The sequence below is a fragment of the Herpailurus yagouaroundi genome, unplaced genomic scaffold, assembly GCF_014898765.1.
Source record: "Herpailurus yagouaroundi ecotype Mexico unplaced genomic scaffold, PumYag 141, whole genome shotgun sequence".
In the NCBI taxonomy this organism is placed as follows: Eukaryota; Metazoa; Chordata; class Mammalia; order Carnivora; family Felidae; genus Herpailurus; species Herpailurus yagouaroundi.
In genome coordinates this window covers 36905370-36921257 of record NW_024412396.1, presented here as the reverse complement: position 1 = coordinate 36921257, position 15888 = coordinate 36905370, and the positions used below count along the sequence as shown (strand labels likewise).

At 37.9% G+C, this 15888-nt stretch overlaps 1 protein-coding gene across 5 annotated transcripts in view; it reads right to left on the bottom strand.

The window, feature by feature from the left end:
* Positions 1-15888, bottom strand: part of SLC38A6 (solute carrier family 38 member 6) — a 76648-nt gene that overhangs the window by 14008 nt on the left and 46752 nt on the right. For 4 of the 5 annotated variants that reach the window (XM_040477325.1, XM_040477326.1, XM_040477327.1 and 1 more), the window contains exons 9-14: positions 12105-12170; positions 11806-11859; positions 10087-10166; positions 7594-7694; positions 1587-1711; positions 41-185 (exon numbers count right to left, since the gene is read on the bottom strand). In XM_040477325.1, coding sequence (XP_040333259.1) covers positions 41-185; positions 1587-1711; positions 7594-7694; positions 10087-10166; positions 11806-11859; positions 12105-12170 — 571 coding nt within the window. The remainder of the gene's footprint in view (positions 1-40; positions 186-1586; positions 1712-7593; positions 7695-10086; positions 10167-11805; positions 11860-12104; positions 12171-15888) is intronic. The other variant, XM_040477328.1, reaches the window with a different exon arrangement.

The window sequence follows — 15888 nt, the reverse complement described above, 5'->3', positions numbered from 1 at the left end:
TCTATTTTGTTACATGGATTTTTTGAAATAGAAAACTTACCAACCACACCAAATATATTCCTAATGTCAGGAACATATATTGCAAGTAAAACAATGGTAACATTGAGTGCTAGAGTGATCAAAGAATGGCGAGTCCATGAGAATGGAAAATTGGAGAAAAACATCATCATTAAAGCTCTTCTTGCCTGTATAACAGAAAAAGAAACAGATTTAAGCAGAGAGATTTAAGCAAAGCCAACATACTTGCTTAGGGAAACACAGGTACAGTATAGTAAGCATGACATCCTTGCTCCCTACACCATTTAGATTTTTAAAAAATACAGTATAAACGATTATTATAAAGTGTTTAGGACAAATCAACTAAGAAATTCACCTTTCTGAGTGAGCTTAATAAAAATTATTTTGGCCTGGGTGGCTCAGTCGATTAAGCGGCCGACTTCAGCTCAGGTCACGATCTCGAGGTCCGTGAGTTTGAGCCTTGCGTCGGGCTCTGGGCTGATGGCTCAGAGCCTGGAGCCTGTTTCAGATTCTGTGTCTCCCTCTCTCTCTGCCCCTCCCCCGTTCATGCTCTGTCTCTCTCTGTCTCAAAAATAAATAAAACGTTAAAAAAAAAATTAAAAAAAAATTATTTTGCTTTAATTCTTGAAGAAATGTTCACATTCAATGTCTTTAGGTTGCATAATTTTCAAAATGACCAACGATAACACTGTGTGATGAAATCTCAGAGAATCATTTTCATCAAATTCACAGAGAGAAGAACAAAAGGTTTGAAAAGAAAAAAGACTCATGCTATGGTAAAGAAACACCATGTACTATTTTATTTTATATTATCTGTTTCATAGCATGTAAATATGAAAACTAGTTCATGACACTTCCCACTGCCAAGGCGAGCAGCAGGCAGTCATACCCCACAAATGTTTACCCCCCACCGCTGCCCTCCTGGCTGTGCAGTCTACACAGGAAGTGGGCCAAAAATCTTGAAGGCCCAGTTCTTCGGGAACTTGCTGTTGAGGGATTCAAGACATTCATGCAGAAACATTCATACCTCAAGCCTCTGTTTCCATTTTCTCAGAAATTCTTAAGATACTTACATATGGCAACTAAATACAGAATGAAGATCTGCTCTGCCCCTTAATTATAATTCTTAAGCAAATACAATATTTTGACTAAGATTAAATTAGAATGTCTATGTGAAAATAAATCTACAATAAACCAGAACGAGCTTATTTTTGCTGACTTGACTTTTGCTTCTTCATGCACATTCTTGTGAAAACAGAATACAGAATTAAAGGAGGGGGGGAAACCCCAAACTTTAGAAGAACCATAGTCTCTAAATTGGAAACAATGCTGTGGGAGAGCGTAAATCTAAACTAAATCTCAAAAAGCACAAATTAGCTTAGTGGTTCACTGTTATTTTTGTGCCTTCATGGGGCCATATGCAAGTATGAGGTCTTTGATCAATTACCTGACAAATGAATAAGATATACAAGACTAGATGTGATTCAAACATTCCAGTCTGCAAAGAATTAGCGTTGCCATATCAGGGAGCTGCTACATGAAGCAACAAGACCTTTAAGAGTACTTACAGGGAAGTGGATTAGAGGGACTGTCAAAAGTACAGCAAATAGTATGCATAGCTTCACAGCCATGACAACAACATCATGTGGCAAGTACTTGCTATAACCTTGCAGTAATTCTGATGCCACTTTGTCTGTAAATTAAAACAATAATAAGGATCACATTATAAACTACTATGATGTCAATAACAGCAAAACTATTTTACTTTGCACAAATGGATCTTAACAAATTTTGGATTCTCAGTACCAAATCCATCTCTGGCCTTTTCCCTGGCCTTTGAAACATAGAGACATTAGTTAAATATCTGCTTTAAAGGTATAATCTTTTCTTTTAATTAAACTAGAAATCAGCAGAACTTCTAAAATTATGACCATGAAAATACATATATACGTATACATATCTATATATATCTATATATATACATATAACTTGAGAACTTTTCCATAATCCAAAGGTCTTGAACATTTGTTTGTTTTGTAAGGTGTTTTCACATGTATCATTGAAAGGGTATCATGTGTACCCTTATAACAATTAAGAGGGTAGCTAGGCTGAAAAATATTAATGGACTTGCCCAAGATCACACAGCACAAAGGGGCAGAGCTCGAAGAGCTAAAAGAGTACCCACTTTTTTTTTTGGTGCCAAAGCCAATACCCTTTCCTCAATACCGCAACATTTTCTAGAATCTTACACTTCTGTACATGTTGTCTGTTTCATCAACATTTCACCTGTAAATTCCTCTTTCATAAGAAAATGTAGTTGTAGGGAAATGGCTTACTCAGCAAGCCAGTGGTAGTCAGTGACAGAATTTGTACATGCTGACCATGCTTTGCTCCATGTCAGTCTTCCATTTTCCCAATGTCTTCTGCGCCCCCAGTCAGACGAGGGGTACGAAGATTGAGCGTTCTCAAGAATGTTCCATGTCCTGCCTTGTAGTGAAAGATCAGTCTGTACTTAAAATAGAATACTGTTGGGGCGCCTGGGTGGCACAGTCGGTTAAGCGTCCGACTTCAGCCAGGTCACGATCTCGCGGTCCGTGAGTTCGAGCCCCGCGTCAGGCTCTGGGCTGATGGCTCAGAGCCTGGAGCCTGTTTCTGATTCTGTGTCTCCCTCTCTCTCTGCCCCTCCCCCGTTCATGCTCTGTCTCTCTCTGTCCCAAAAATAAATAAACGTTGAAAAAATAAAAATAAAAAAAAATAAAATAGAATACTTTCTTTTATTTTTAAGTAGGCTTCACGCCCAGTGTGGAGCCCTATGCGGAGCTTGAACTCATGACCCTGAGATCAAGACCTGAACTTAGATCAAGAGTTGGGTTCTTAACCAACTGAGCCACTCGGGTGCCCCAAAATAGACGGTGCTTTTTAAACTGGAGAGTAATATGTTTTCAGAGAGATGCTTTGGAGGAAATAAAAAACAAACACACCTCTGTTTTCAAGGAACTTAATATTTAAAGGAGCAATGAGATGAACATATACACATAAAATAGAAAGCGTATAAACACAGATATACACGTACGTGGCAGTAGTTGTTCTAAACAAAGAGCGATTGTGAATAGGGACAGGTAACTATGACTTTGATATGGAGGAAGGAGGAAACACAGGGAGGCTTGGGGAGAGTCATCATGATATAGTGAAGAGCAGGAAGGTAGAGGGTCTTGAATTCTGGGACCACACAGACTGATGTTCAAATTCCTCTACTTACTAGCAACCTAACTTCTCTGAGTCTCTTCGTTCTTACATCTGTAAAATGGGACACTAATATTTTGATGTGTGGAGTTACTGAGGGCCATAAATGAATTAATGTATGGGTGGAGAAAGAGATTCTTTCTCAGAGGAAGAAGTAACATAAGCAGAAGCCCTGAAGTAGCACAAAGAATATGCATCTGAGAAAATGAGCAGTCTAGTAGTAGTAAGTACTTACAGTGGCTTAAACAGGATGTGCTGTAGAGCAGAGAGAGTATTGGGTGATAAGGCCAGAAATGCATTTAAGACCCAGTAACAGAGCTGTTCAGGAGGTTTGTACTCAATCTGGTGGGCTACAGAGATGCAATGACTTATGAAGATTGGTGTACTAGGATCTGAACTAAGCAGGAAGAAAAAGATACCCAAAACTGAAATAAGAGTTAGAAGGTTACTGTCATACTCACTGAGAGATAATGAGAATCTGAACTAGACTAGTGATAATGGAAAAGGGAGAAAAACCAATTATCTAACGTATCAAAGAACTTCTTTACACAATAGGAGATTAATGGACTAAGTAAGAGATTAAGAAGAGCCAGTAGGGGCGCCTGGGTGGCGCAGTCGGTTAAGCGTCCGACTTCAGCCAGGTCACAATCTCACGGTCCGTGAGTTCGAGCCCCGCGTCGGGCTCTGGGCTGATGGCTCAGAGCCTGGAGCCTGTTTCTGATTCTGTGTCTCCCTCTCTCTCTGCCCCTCCCCCGTTCATGCTCTGTCTCTCTCTGTCCCAAAAATAAATAAACGTTGAAAAAAAAAAATTTTTTTTTAAAAATAAAAAAAAAAAAGAAGAGCCAGGAAAGCCGGATTCTATTTCCAAGTCTGAGATATTCGCAAGTCTTTGAAAAAATATGGCAAACTATTTTCTTTCTACTTTTTGAATCATGAAAATGAGCTATTAACACTGCTTAACAATTCTGTAGACTTTTAAAATGGTCTGGTTATTATGTGACATTTGGGCATTGGCCTGGCTCCCCAGAGGAACACTTTTTCTTCCTCACCTTATAATGCTGTAACGTCTGTAAAGAGCCAATATTATTAATCTAGGTACATACTTATAGGTCCCTGTAATCTGACCAAATTTAGATATTAACTAAGCCTTGGGAGCACTGGATAAAAGGATCCCAAGCAGCTCCAGAAGTCAGAAGAGCTAGATTATAAATTCAAAATATCTGTTACATATCCACTTTCTCCTTTCCCAGGATGAAAACATTTCTTCCGAACCAGTCAATTCTGTGTTCTTAGCTGAGCCTTAACATATGTGAGGGATAGAGTACAACACACTTCTCTGAATTCAGACAAATCTCTATAAATCTTAGTAAGGACCTCTGCAAGTTATATATGCTATTAAGCCAGGAGGCTGTCTTGTGTAATACACATTGTCAAACCATCTGAAGTTTAGAAAGATTACCACAGAGTAGCAGAAAGATTACTAGATTAGTATTCAGGAGACATGCTACTACAAATATTGTTAACAGGTCACTTCACTTCTTTGGGCTTCAGCTGCTCATTTACAAAATGAGTTCAAGGCCTTAATTTGTGACTAGCCCTTTTGATAATTGCTCAGTGATTTCTCTCCATAAGAATGAGAGTTACCGATATCTCAACAGAAATATACCAAAAAAGATGCTCCTTAGTGATGATTAACAGCCCCCCAAAAGCTATTGTGAACAGAAAAATCAATATCTGAATCTTCTTTGGTCTTTGGAGAAGGAGTTACTTTTATATCATTCTTTCTATCACCTACCTACAATGAGATTTTTCTTAGATGTGCATTTCTCCATTAGATAAAATGTGGACAGTCTGAAGAATTTGCGGTGCATTAAGTCGGAGACAACATAACAGCTTTACCTGATAACAAGGACAATCCCTGTGTAGGAAATATTTCATTTACATAATGAAAATGTTTCGCCTCTCTGTTCATGGAACAATAGATCAGTAGATAGGTAGGTAAGTAGACAGAGATATATAGATATGTCTGGAGCTTAAGTGAGCCAGGTTCTTCCAAAAGATAATCGACAAAAACTTGGGATGAAGGAAATCTGGGTTCTCTAGCATAATTCCTGAGGAGGGCACATAGTAATAAAAGCACTACCTTTGGAGACAGTCAGAATTGGATTCAAATCCCAACGCACCATTCATTAGCTGCAAGTATCTGGCCAATTGCTCAAGCTATGTGAACCTATACCTTGTAGAGTTGCTGTAAGGATTAAGGTAAGCAATGTATATAAGATACCTGGCATTTACACAGGAAACGTTAGCTCAATAAATGTATTAGCATCCATCCTTCTTCCACTTTCCCTTCAATGTAAGCTTTCTGATAATTTAATACAGCATTTCATGGCAATTTATAGAACTATTCCTCAGCTATCCTGGAGATTGGCAGGCCATTTGAGGCTTCTTCCAGATAACTATCCCTAAGGAGGAAAAGGAGGTCATTTTTTGGACTCTTTCTCAATGTTGAAGATTCCTAAATATAGTAGTATTTGCGCCAGTGACAATTTTAATTTAGAAAAATACACAGCTAATCTGCTATACTAAGTTTTTGCTCAATCTCAACAGAGAGCTTGCTACAGTATCTTATTATTCTAGAGAAGTCTTACTGGGCTCAAGTCTGTGCAAAAACTTACAAACCCAACAACCAAAGCCAGAGCTTATATAGTTCAAGAATTTTGTTTTATGAGCCATGATCAAAAAAGCTTATCCATCTGCCTTAATTTTCTTTGTAGTGTATCCAGCAGGGTGTCATACTCGTGTTGGAGATGATGCTTTTCCTGATGGTGTACACAGAGCTCTACCATTTTTATCCTCCATCAATATAAAATGCAAGAGCAGATTTAGATTAATGAATGGCCTTTCTTACTGTTAAAACAGCACAGAGATAGCAGGAAAGGGACTAGAGAACAATTATAATTTTCTCATATAATTCAAGAGCATACACATTATACTATTAAGTTACGATATTTAACTTAAATTTCATTAAAGATAGTGAGAAGTACAGTGCTGAAAAACTGAGCACCTGAAATTATAAAATGACTATAACAATAATGACAATAATAATAACAGTAACGATCAGCAGTAGCTCTCCTTTGTGGAAGGCTGCTATGTGCCGGATACTATAATAGGCATTTTAGACATAACTCATTTCCTCCTCAATAAAACTCTATGCAATTTTCTGTTACAGATTAGAAGATGAAAAGATTACAAGGTGAGTGTCCTGTTCAAGCTAGTTAGAGCAGAATAGTTATTTGTACCATATTTGTTGGATTTCAAAATCCATACTCTTTCCACTGGGATTAGGAAAGGTAGCTGGTTTAGTAAAGGTAGCTGTGCAAGTAAACATCCAAAAACTTGTCAGACTTGGAAAAACTCTGGGAGAGAAGCAAAGTGCCATTAGAAGTAATCATGGATGTCTAAAACCTGAAACATGTGCACAAGGCTATCAACCATAAAATCAGTCATAACAGCTAAATATCACCAGGGTAATAACAGCCATTTACTTGAAGAGCTGTTATAAAAGCACTCATAAGCTGAAAAGTGTATTCCAGAATTGACAAATTGAGTGCAATTTGTTATAATGGGTTTGTTTGCAAATTAAATAGGTTTCCAGATTAAACAAAAGAGCCTACAATTTTTTTTCTTACTCTGGACTTTTAAGTTTTACTTTTTCTTTAGGTTCTTTTTAGAACAGAAAAAAACACATTCCAAGCAGACAATTTTTCAAAAATAAATAAAAATTTACTTAATTTTTTTAAATTTAAGAATTTAAAAGAATCCTTTTACCAAATTTAAGGGGGGGAAAGGTATCATAGAACGTACAATGCCAAATTGTGCAAATTAAGTGTGAAGGCAAAGATCTCTGAGATCTAAGTGTACAACTACAGTCCAGTGTAAAACTCTTCCCTTTCTCAAGTTGTTCTTTTGCAATAAAGATGACTGATTCTCCCAACCTCCCAAACTAGATTCCAAAATATTGAATTCTTAGAAAATAAAATCATGATTGCACATTTGTTTCTTGTAGAAAGACAGCAATGTCCCTAGGCCTTTGGCTTTACTTCGGTGTTAAAATTTTTTTTATATGAAGTTATTATTAATCTTGAAGTTGATCCATATTTTTAAGAGAAAGAAAATCAATTTTTTTAAGGCCCATAAAGCTACTACAGTACTACACTGAATTTAGCAGCCTAAATTAACTTACTAACAAAAGGCGGAAACAAAGTCTATATTCAGGTGTGAGATCAACTAGAGAACAATTTGTCACTGATAATTAAATAATATACTTACCATAAAACGTGAGGTACCCAAAGAGTGCAGATATAAAATAAATGAGAAAACTTAAAGCAATTGCTGTATTGGTTGCATTTTGCATTCTTTTCTTTGAAGGGCTAAAAGACAAAAATGGCAAAAGTAGAAACTATGATCTGAATTATATCTAAAGAAACAAATATCAACCAAGCTAGTCAAGAGGATTCCTTAATTGTTCAAGAACTACTTCATTAATAACGATATACTAGAATTTTTGATTTGAAATTACTGCACAAAGATTTTGCTCCCAGGAAACATTTTTTTTTTCCTTTTTTCAATTTTTAATTTATTTTTTTAATTTACATCCAAATTAGTTAGCATATAGTGCAACAATGATTTCAGGAGTAGATTCCTTAATGCCCCTTACCCATTTATCCCATCCCCCCCCTCCCACATCCCTGCCAGTAACCCTCTGTTTGTTCTCCATATTTAAGAGTCTCTTATGTTTTTGTTCCCTTCCCTGTTATTATACAATTTTTGCTTCCCTTCCATTATGTTCATCTGTTTTGTATCTTAAAGTCCTCATATGAGTGAAGTCATATGACATTTGTCTTTCTCTGACTAATTTCGCTTAGCATAATACCCTCCAGTTCCATCCACATAGTTGCAAATGGAAAGATTTCATTCTTTTCGATTGCCCAGTAATACTCCATTGTGTGTGTGTATGTATGTATATGTATGTATATATATATATATATACATATATATATATATATATATATATACCACATCTTCTTTATCCATTCATCCATCGATGGACATTTGGGCTGTTTCCATACTTTGGCTATTGTTGATAGTGCTACCAAAAACATTGGGGTGAAATGTGCCCCTTCGAAACAGCATACCTGTATCCCTTGGATAAATACCTAGTAATGCAATTGCTGGGTTGTAAGGTAGTTCTATTTTTCATTTTTTGAGGAACTTCCATAATGTTTTCCGGAGTGGCTGCATCAGCTTGCATTCCTACCAGCAATGCAAAAGAGATCCTCTTTCGCCACATCCTTGCCAACATCTGTTGTTGCCTGAGTTGTTAATGTTAGCCATTCTGACAGGTGTAAAGTGGTATCTCATTGTGGTTTTGATTTGTATTTGCCTGATGATGAGTGATGTTGAGCATTTTTTCATGTGTCGGTTGGCCATCTGGATGTCTTCTTTGGAGAAGTGTCTATTCATGTCTTTTGCCCATTTCTTCACTGGATTATTTGTTTTTTGGGTGTTGAGTTTGATAAGTTCTTTACAGATTTTGGGCACTAACAGTTTATCTGATATGTCATTTGCAAATGTCTTCTCCCATCCTGTCAGTTGCCTTTTAGTTTTGCTGATTGTTTCCTTCACTGTGCAGAAGCTTTTTATTTTGATGAAGTCCCAATAGTTCATTTTTGCTTGTGTTTCCCTTGCCTCCGGAGACATGTTGAGTAAGAAGCTGCTGTGGCTGAGGTGAAAGAGGCTTTTGCCTGCTTTCTCCTCAAGCATTTTGATGGCTTCCTGTCTTACATTTAGGTCTTTCATCCATTTTGGGTTTATTATTGTGTATGGTGTAAGAAAGTGGTCCAAGTTCATTTTTCTGCATGTTGCTGTCCAGTTTTTCCAGCATCACTTGCTGAAGAGACTGTCTTTATTCCATTGAATATTCTTTCCTGCTTTGTCAAAGATCAGTTGGCCATACATTTGTGCGTCCACTTCTGGGTTGTCCTTGTGCCAGTGCCATACTGTCTTGATGATTACAGTTTTGTGATACAGCTTGAAGTCAGGAAACATTCTTCAGTAGGACCAAACTAACTCTTTGTTGTTTTGTTTTAAACAAACACCTGACTAGCTTAGTCAGTACTTCATGTGACTCTGGATCTCAGGGTTGTGAGTTCAAGCCCCACGTTGAGTGTGGAGATTACTTAAAAAGAGGGGTGCCTGGGTGACTCAGTTGGTGAAGCAGCCGACTCTTTATCTCAGCTCAGGTCATAATCTCACAGTTCATGGGATCAAGCCCTACATCAGGCTCTGTGCAGACAGCATGGAGCCTGCTTCGGATTCTCTCTCTTCCCCTCCCCTGCTGGTTATCTCTCTCTTTCAAAATAAATAAACTTTTAAAGAAAAGAAAATAAAGTCTTGGGGCACCTGGGTGGCTCAGTCGGTTAAGCGTCCGACTTCGGCTCAGGTCATGATCTCAGGTCTGTGAGTTCGAGCCCCGCATCAGGCTCTGTGCTGACAGCTCAGAGCCTGGAGCCTTCTGTGTCTCCCTCTCTCTCTGACCCTCCCCCGTTCATGCTCTGTCTCTCTCTGTCTCAAAAATAAATAAACGTTAAAAAAAATTTTTAGAAAATAAAATAAAGTCTTAAAAAAAACAAAAAAAACTAACGCTGAGAATCCAGCGATGAGAGAGAAGGATTCATAAAGGAGAATGTCATTCAATCTGAAAGTCCAAAAAGTAAAAAGAAATACTTAATACATTTAAAAGATTCCAGAATTCTATGGTACCTTTGAAGTTCACAGTATATGGGCAATATTGAGGTATGGCAGAGAAATGAAAAAGCCATGGTAGGTATGGCATAAGCACTCTGAAAAAGAATTTAAAAAGATCAAATTAGTAAATGCCACTGTTTAAACCACTACTTCATTTGACAATAAACTCAGGTCTCCAAAAAAAATCAAATTGGTTCAATTTACTTCATCTTTCATGAATCATCTCTTAAAAAAGGATGTTTTGTGTTTTTGTTTGTTGTTTTTTAAAGAGAGACACAAGTATGGTCACCAACAAATGTTTCACTTAATAGTTAGACAGCCTGTGCTAGCCAGAAAAATTCTTGGCTGGCTTCTATACCACGGTTGGCACACCACCAACTGAATCGAATGGAATACTGAAAATATTAATCCCATCTTTGCATTTTAACTAGGGTCTCTTTCATTGGGAATGAACATGATATATTCTAGACTGACAAATTCTTAAAGATCCATTGGAATATACAAACATAATTGTTTTGTTTTGTTTTTTTAAATTAGAACACTTAAGAGTCTGAGGAAGTTATAAAGCAAACAAATTACCATCTAAATGAAAATGCCATCTTTATAAAATTAATGGCGATTTACTTTTTCTTTTCTACTTTAAAATTTTTTCTAACTTTAGGCTCTTCAGCAAGCGTTCCAGATGACTGAAGAACTATCTTGGTATATAATGCCTCCTAAAATACCTGAAGGGAGCTAGGAAGGAGAGCTGTAGCATTTCCTGAGCTTGGATTAGGGGAATGAGAGTTTAATTCACAAAATCTCTTTCATATATTGCTCAGTTTTCTGGTTTGTCAATTACCCTACCTGGATCTTTAAGGCAGATGGCCTTTAACATGTAAAGGATGTAGTAATCTCCTTTGTGGAGCCAGAGAGACATTTTTTCATAGAAAAACTAGGGATTAAAAAGAAAATTCTGCATGGAGCAGTTAGCACACCAACATGCTTCACTGATAAGAGTTGTTTAAGAGTGGAGGGGATTCTAGTACCTGGGACTTGGATTTCAACATAATACAAAAATGTAGATGAAGAAACGTGCAGCAACAGGGAGGACTTTGGGCTCTTCTAGAACAGTAAAGGAGAGACCTCCAGATCACAGTTCCTGTCTCCTCTGCTGATGTTCAGGGGCTTTTGCAGATATTTCCAGGATTCTAAGACTCTTAGAGATAGCAAGGAGACTTGATCTGCTAGTCTCCACTCTAAGCATCATAAATTTCAACTCTGGAATTTCAGCCTGAAGATATATTGGCAGCACTCAACTGCTGGTCCAATGATGAGGCTGTTTAGCTACAGACCAAGGTTCTACTCACAGGGGAGGAGTTTTGGATATAATTGGCTATTTAGCTTTACAAGTCCAGAAGGCAACAGGAAGTCTGTATCCACAGAGGACCTTATTGGCCAGACCAGACATTCGGTAAATCTGTTCTTTTAGGCAGTGGCCCATTTAAAACAGGCTCCATTTAAAGGCATGCCAAGAAAAAAAAAAAAAAAAAAAAAAAAAAAAAGGTGGCTGTTTCATAATGGGCCACCCTGTGTTAAATAATATTATTCTTCTGGTAGGCAACCCTATACTTAGCACTTTCATGAAAATTAATTAGCTACAGGTACAAAGACCTAAGAGACCCTGTTACACAAATCTCTTAAAACTTGAAATGTGAAAAATCAACCAAAAGTATCTGTTAATAACTTACACACCTCTTTGGAGAAATGAAAGAGCTTTGGTTTACAATCATCTGTAGCATTTGAAATCTGTTTAAGAGGATACAGGGGAAAAAGAGAAACCAACAGTCATTAAAAGTCCAAATTCATCCACAAAAATGATGTAGTTATTATTACTAGGCTTTCAAATAAAAACATTTCAAAACAAAGTTCCAAATTGCAATACAGCCATTACTTTTTCATTAATTAGGAAAAAAATCATTCTTGCTCTGTTTTTTTTTTTTTTCTTTTTAGCTTAAAATAAACAGGAAGAAACTGAAAATGTAAACTATTACCTGGAAAGATTGTTCTATATAATTTAATGGCAGAGGACAAGGGATGGACCATTTTTTAATTATTACCTGCAAGAATAAATAGAATCCACACTCAAGATTATTTCTTATGAAATTCATGACAAGAAAATGATTTCAAACAAGTCAGCATTACTTCAATTAAATGAACTCCATCCCAACTAATAGCTAACAGAAGATTCTTTGCTTCTATGATCTTTTCCCAGTTAGAATGGGTTGTCACTTAACATGGCTGCCTACTGTGAGAGGGAAAGGGGGGTGACGCATATCTGTTTAGTGGGGATCTCCCCCCTTAAAGACTGAGCACTCTCGTGTCAACTTTCAAAACTCTAATAGCATCAAGGCATTAAAAAAAGTACAACTCAAAATGGGAACATAATGCTTTTAGTGACAATGGTATAAGACTATGGTTATTTGTGGACCTGGCATCAGTAGCGATAGAGAAATATTAATACCAGTTCTGGAAATGGCCACAGACAGAAATAAGGAGAGACCCCATACAAAGCAGGAGTTCAGGGATTCCTGATTCAGAAGCACCATCCTCCTGGCTGCTTTTAGACTTGTATTACTTTTCGTAAATGTAGATAAAGCTGGCTAAGAGTAACAGCACGTAGCTATTGAACTCCAGCTGGTACAAAGAATTCTTTTTTTTTTTTTTTTTTAATTAAAAGAAATCCAGAGGGATGTCGCCTCTCAGAAAGAACCAATGCAAATATCTCAGGATTTTACTCTGGACTGTGGCCATCATGCTCCAGACCTATAGTTGTGGACATGTCGACATTACCATTGTTGAGGCTGTTTCAGGGCACGCAATTACTCTGCAAATATTTGCTCCAGGCTGAAACCCAGCATACAGAGGGGCAAGGGAGAATAAAGGAAGCATTTGTCTTTTGCAGGAGACCAGTAAGTAAATACTATTCCTATTCGGTATTTATCTAGTTTGGGATTTTACCCTATTCAAACAAAATTTTATGTAGTGATAAAACAAATTAAGGACAATGTACACTTTTAGGATAAAGTTAATAGTGAACTAAAGAATTGCTTTGAACTCAAGCCCTCACCAAGAAAAAATAAATAAAAGGGTAAACTAAGCAAGTTGCTTTTGATATTTCGGTAAGTTTTCAATATGGAATACAACTACGTAGTGGTCAACTTTACCAAGAGGAAAGAAAAAAAATCAAAAGCAGTAATTTTACATCTTTTTTTTCTGATACGTTTTCAAAAAAAGATGAGGATGGGGTAGGATAGGAGCTAGAGCAGCATGGTGGCTACTGGTCTCTGTCCGCAGCCCTACCCCAAGTTCAGCACCGCACACCTTCCCCTTACTAACAGTGTGTGTGGCAACTGCAACCATGTACTGAACACCTGTGTACCAAGTACTTCGACAAGGTTGGAATGGGAGCTATCTCATTTATTTCATCAGCTTTTATTACTTGGCTTGCAAATCAAAACATCTCATAACAATGCTCTAAAATACAATATAATGAGTTTTTCATTCATTTTCAATGAATTTCTAATTAATGAAAAAAAATCATTGGCAGCTTGGCTTTATATTATTAATATTAAATCGAGCTACTATAGCTAATTTCCCAGTAGAGACCTATCCCACGTCTGAGCCTACATGGTGGGATGGTGAGGTGTGCTGTCCTACAAAGTAGAAGTACAGAACGAGAATAGACACCCAACAACAGTGACAGGGAGCCCTTGCTCAGGCTGAAGGTACAACATGGTAAGAAGGTAACTCCAGGGGTTAGAAAGACAAAGGGAAAGACAGGATTAAGTTCACAGGCACAAAAGACCCTTCCTTTTCTCTGTTTCAAGTCCTTTCCACCTTTCAAGGCTCAAGTTTAATTTCCTTCTCTTCTCTCAATTCCTGCAATTCTTATTCTGAAGCAAATAAATCAATACTCAATTATATATTGTCTTCATTGTTCTCTATTGTTTTCCCATTAATTTTTCTTACAAGAGTGACAGATCCTTAAGAACAGCATCCACAAGTCTATAATGCCTCACTCAGTGCTCACAACAAGCAAAGCTTCTGACTAAAAGCCATCCAAATTGTTTTCTATTTTGATTAATGGCTTACTAAAATACTACTTAGAATACTTATCTCTACTCAAGACAGAACTTTTGGAAAAAATGGCAATCCGTTTGTTTTCTAAAATGGACCCAAAAAGGTCGATCCATCTAGTTACTGTCATTTGGAGCCACTGATAAAACTGACTTTAAAAAGTGTAGATATTTCAGGGAGGCAGAATGTTATGTTAAATTTTTATGCAAAATAAGGATCTGGGACAACAGACAAGGCCATAGTTTTGCTTTCTGTCTGGCGGCAGGCATCAGCTCAAAGGTCAGCCAAGACAGGCGCTTACAAGTACATCCAGGAGCTATGGAGAAGAGCAGTCTGCTGTAATGAGCTTTCTTCTCAGGGTGCGCTGCTGGCAGTATGGCCAGCTCTCCGCGGTCCACAGGGCCCTCACCCAATCCAGCCTGATAAAGCCCCCAGACTGGGCACAAGACCTAGCAAGGTTATGTCATATATCAGATTTGTGTGCGCCACAGTGGTTAAAAACACTCAGTTCCTAAGGGTGCAACCTAGGGCAAGCCTGGCCATCACGGTGCTAACCGGCCAAGATTGGCCCAAAGCCTTTAGTCGGTTGCAGATGTGTGGCTAGACCACTGTGGGGCTCTGAGAGTCCTGAATTCTAACTGGGTTGGCGAAGATTCCACATACAAATTCTTTGAGGTTACCTTCATTGATCCATTCCGTTAAGCTCTCAGGAGAATCCTGACACCAGTGGATCACCGAACCAGTCCACAAGCACAGGGAGACATGAGGGCTGACATCTGAGGCCACGAGAGATATGGCCTTGGAAAGGGTCACAAGTTCCACCACAGTTAGTGGCTCTTGCTGTGCGGCATGGAGGAGACACAATATTCCCCAGCTCCACCATTACTGCTAATGTAGGTCATGTTTGTAAAATTCTTACCTAATAAACAATTTAGGACAGTCATGTCTGCTTAAAAGTGTTCTTTAATTTGTCTGTTAAAATGAGTTGTCTGCAGATTGTTCCATAAATGCACTGTCAAATTATGAAAGTCAAAGAAGGATAATGTTTGAAGACTGTAAGTGATGGTGTATCTTGTTTCTAATAAGATAAACACTTTTGTCTTTGCTTTATCTTATTAGGGAGTTTATATGTGGGTGTTTAAAATGCTGTTTGGACTCAGATATCACCTCATGCCAGTCAGAGTGGCCAAAATGAACGAATCAGGAGGCTATAGATGCTGGAGAGGATGTGGAGAAACGGGAACCCTCTTGCACTGTTGGTGGGAATGAAAACTGGTGCGGCCGCTCTGGAAAACAGTGTGGAGGTTCCTCAGAAAATTAAAAATAGACCTACCCTATGACCCAGCAATAGCACTGCTAGGAATTTACCCAAGGGATGCAGGAGTACTGATGCATAGGGGCACTTGTACCCCAAAGTTTATAGCAGCACTCTCAACAATAGCCAAATTATGGAAAGAGCCTAAATGTCCATCAACTGATGAATGGATAAAGAAATTGTGGTTTATATACACAGTGGAGTACTATGTGGCAATGAGAAAGAATGAAATATGGCCTTTTGTAGCAACGTGGATGGAACTGGAGAGTGTGATGCTAAGTGAAATAAGCCATACAGAGAAAGACAGATACCATATGTTTTCACTCTTATGTGGATCCTGAGAAACTTAACAGAAACCCATGGGGGAGGGGAAGGGGGGGGGG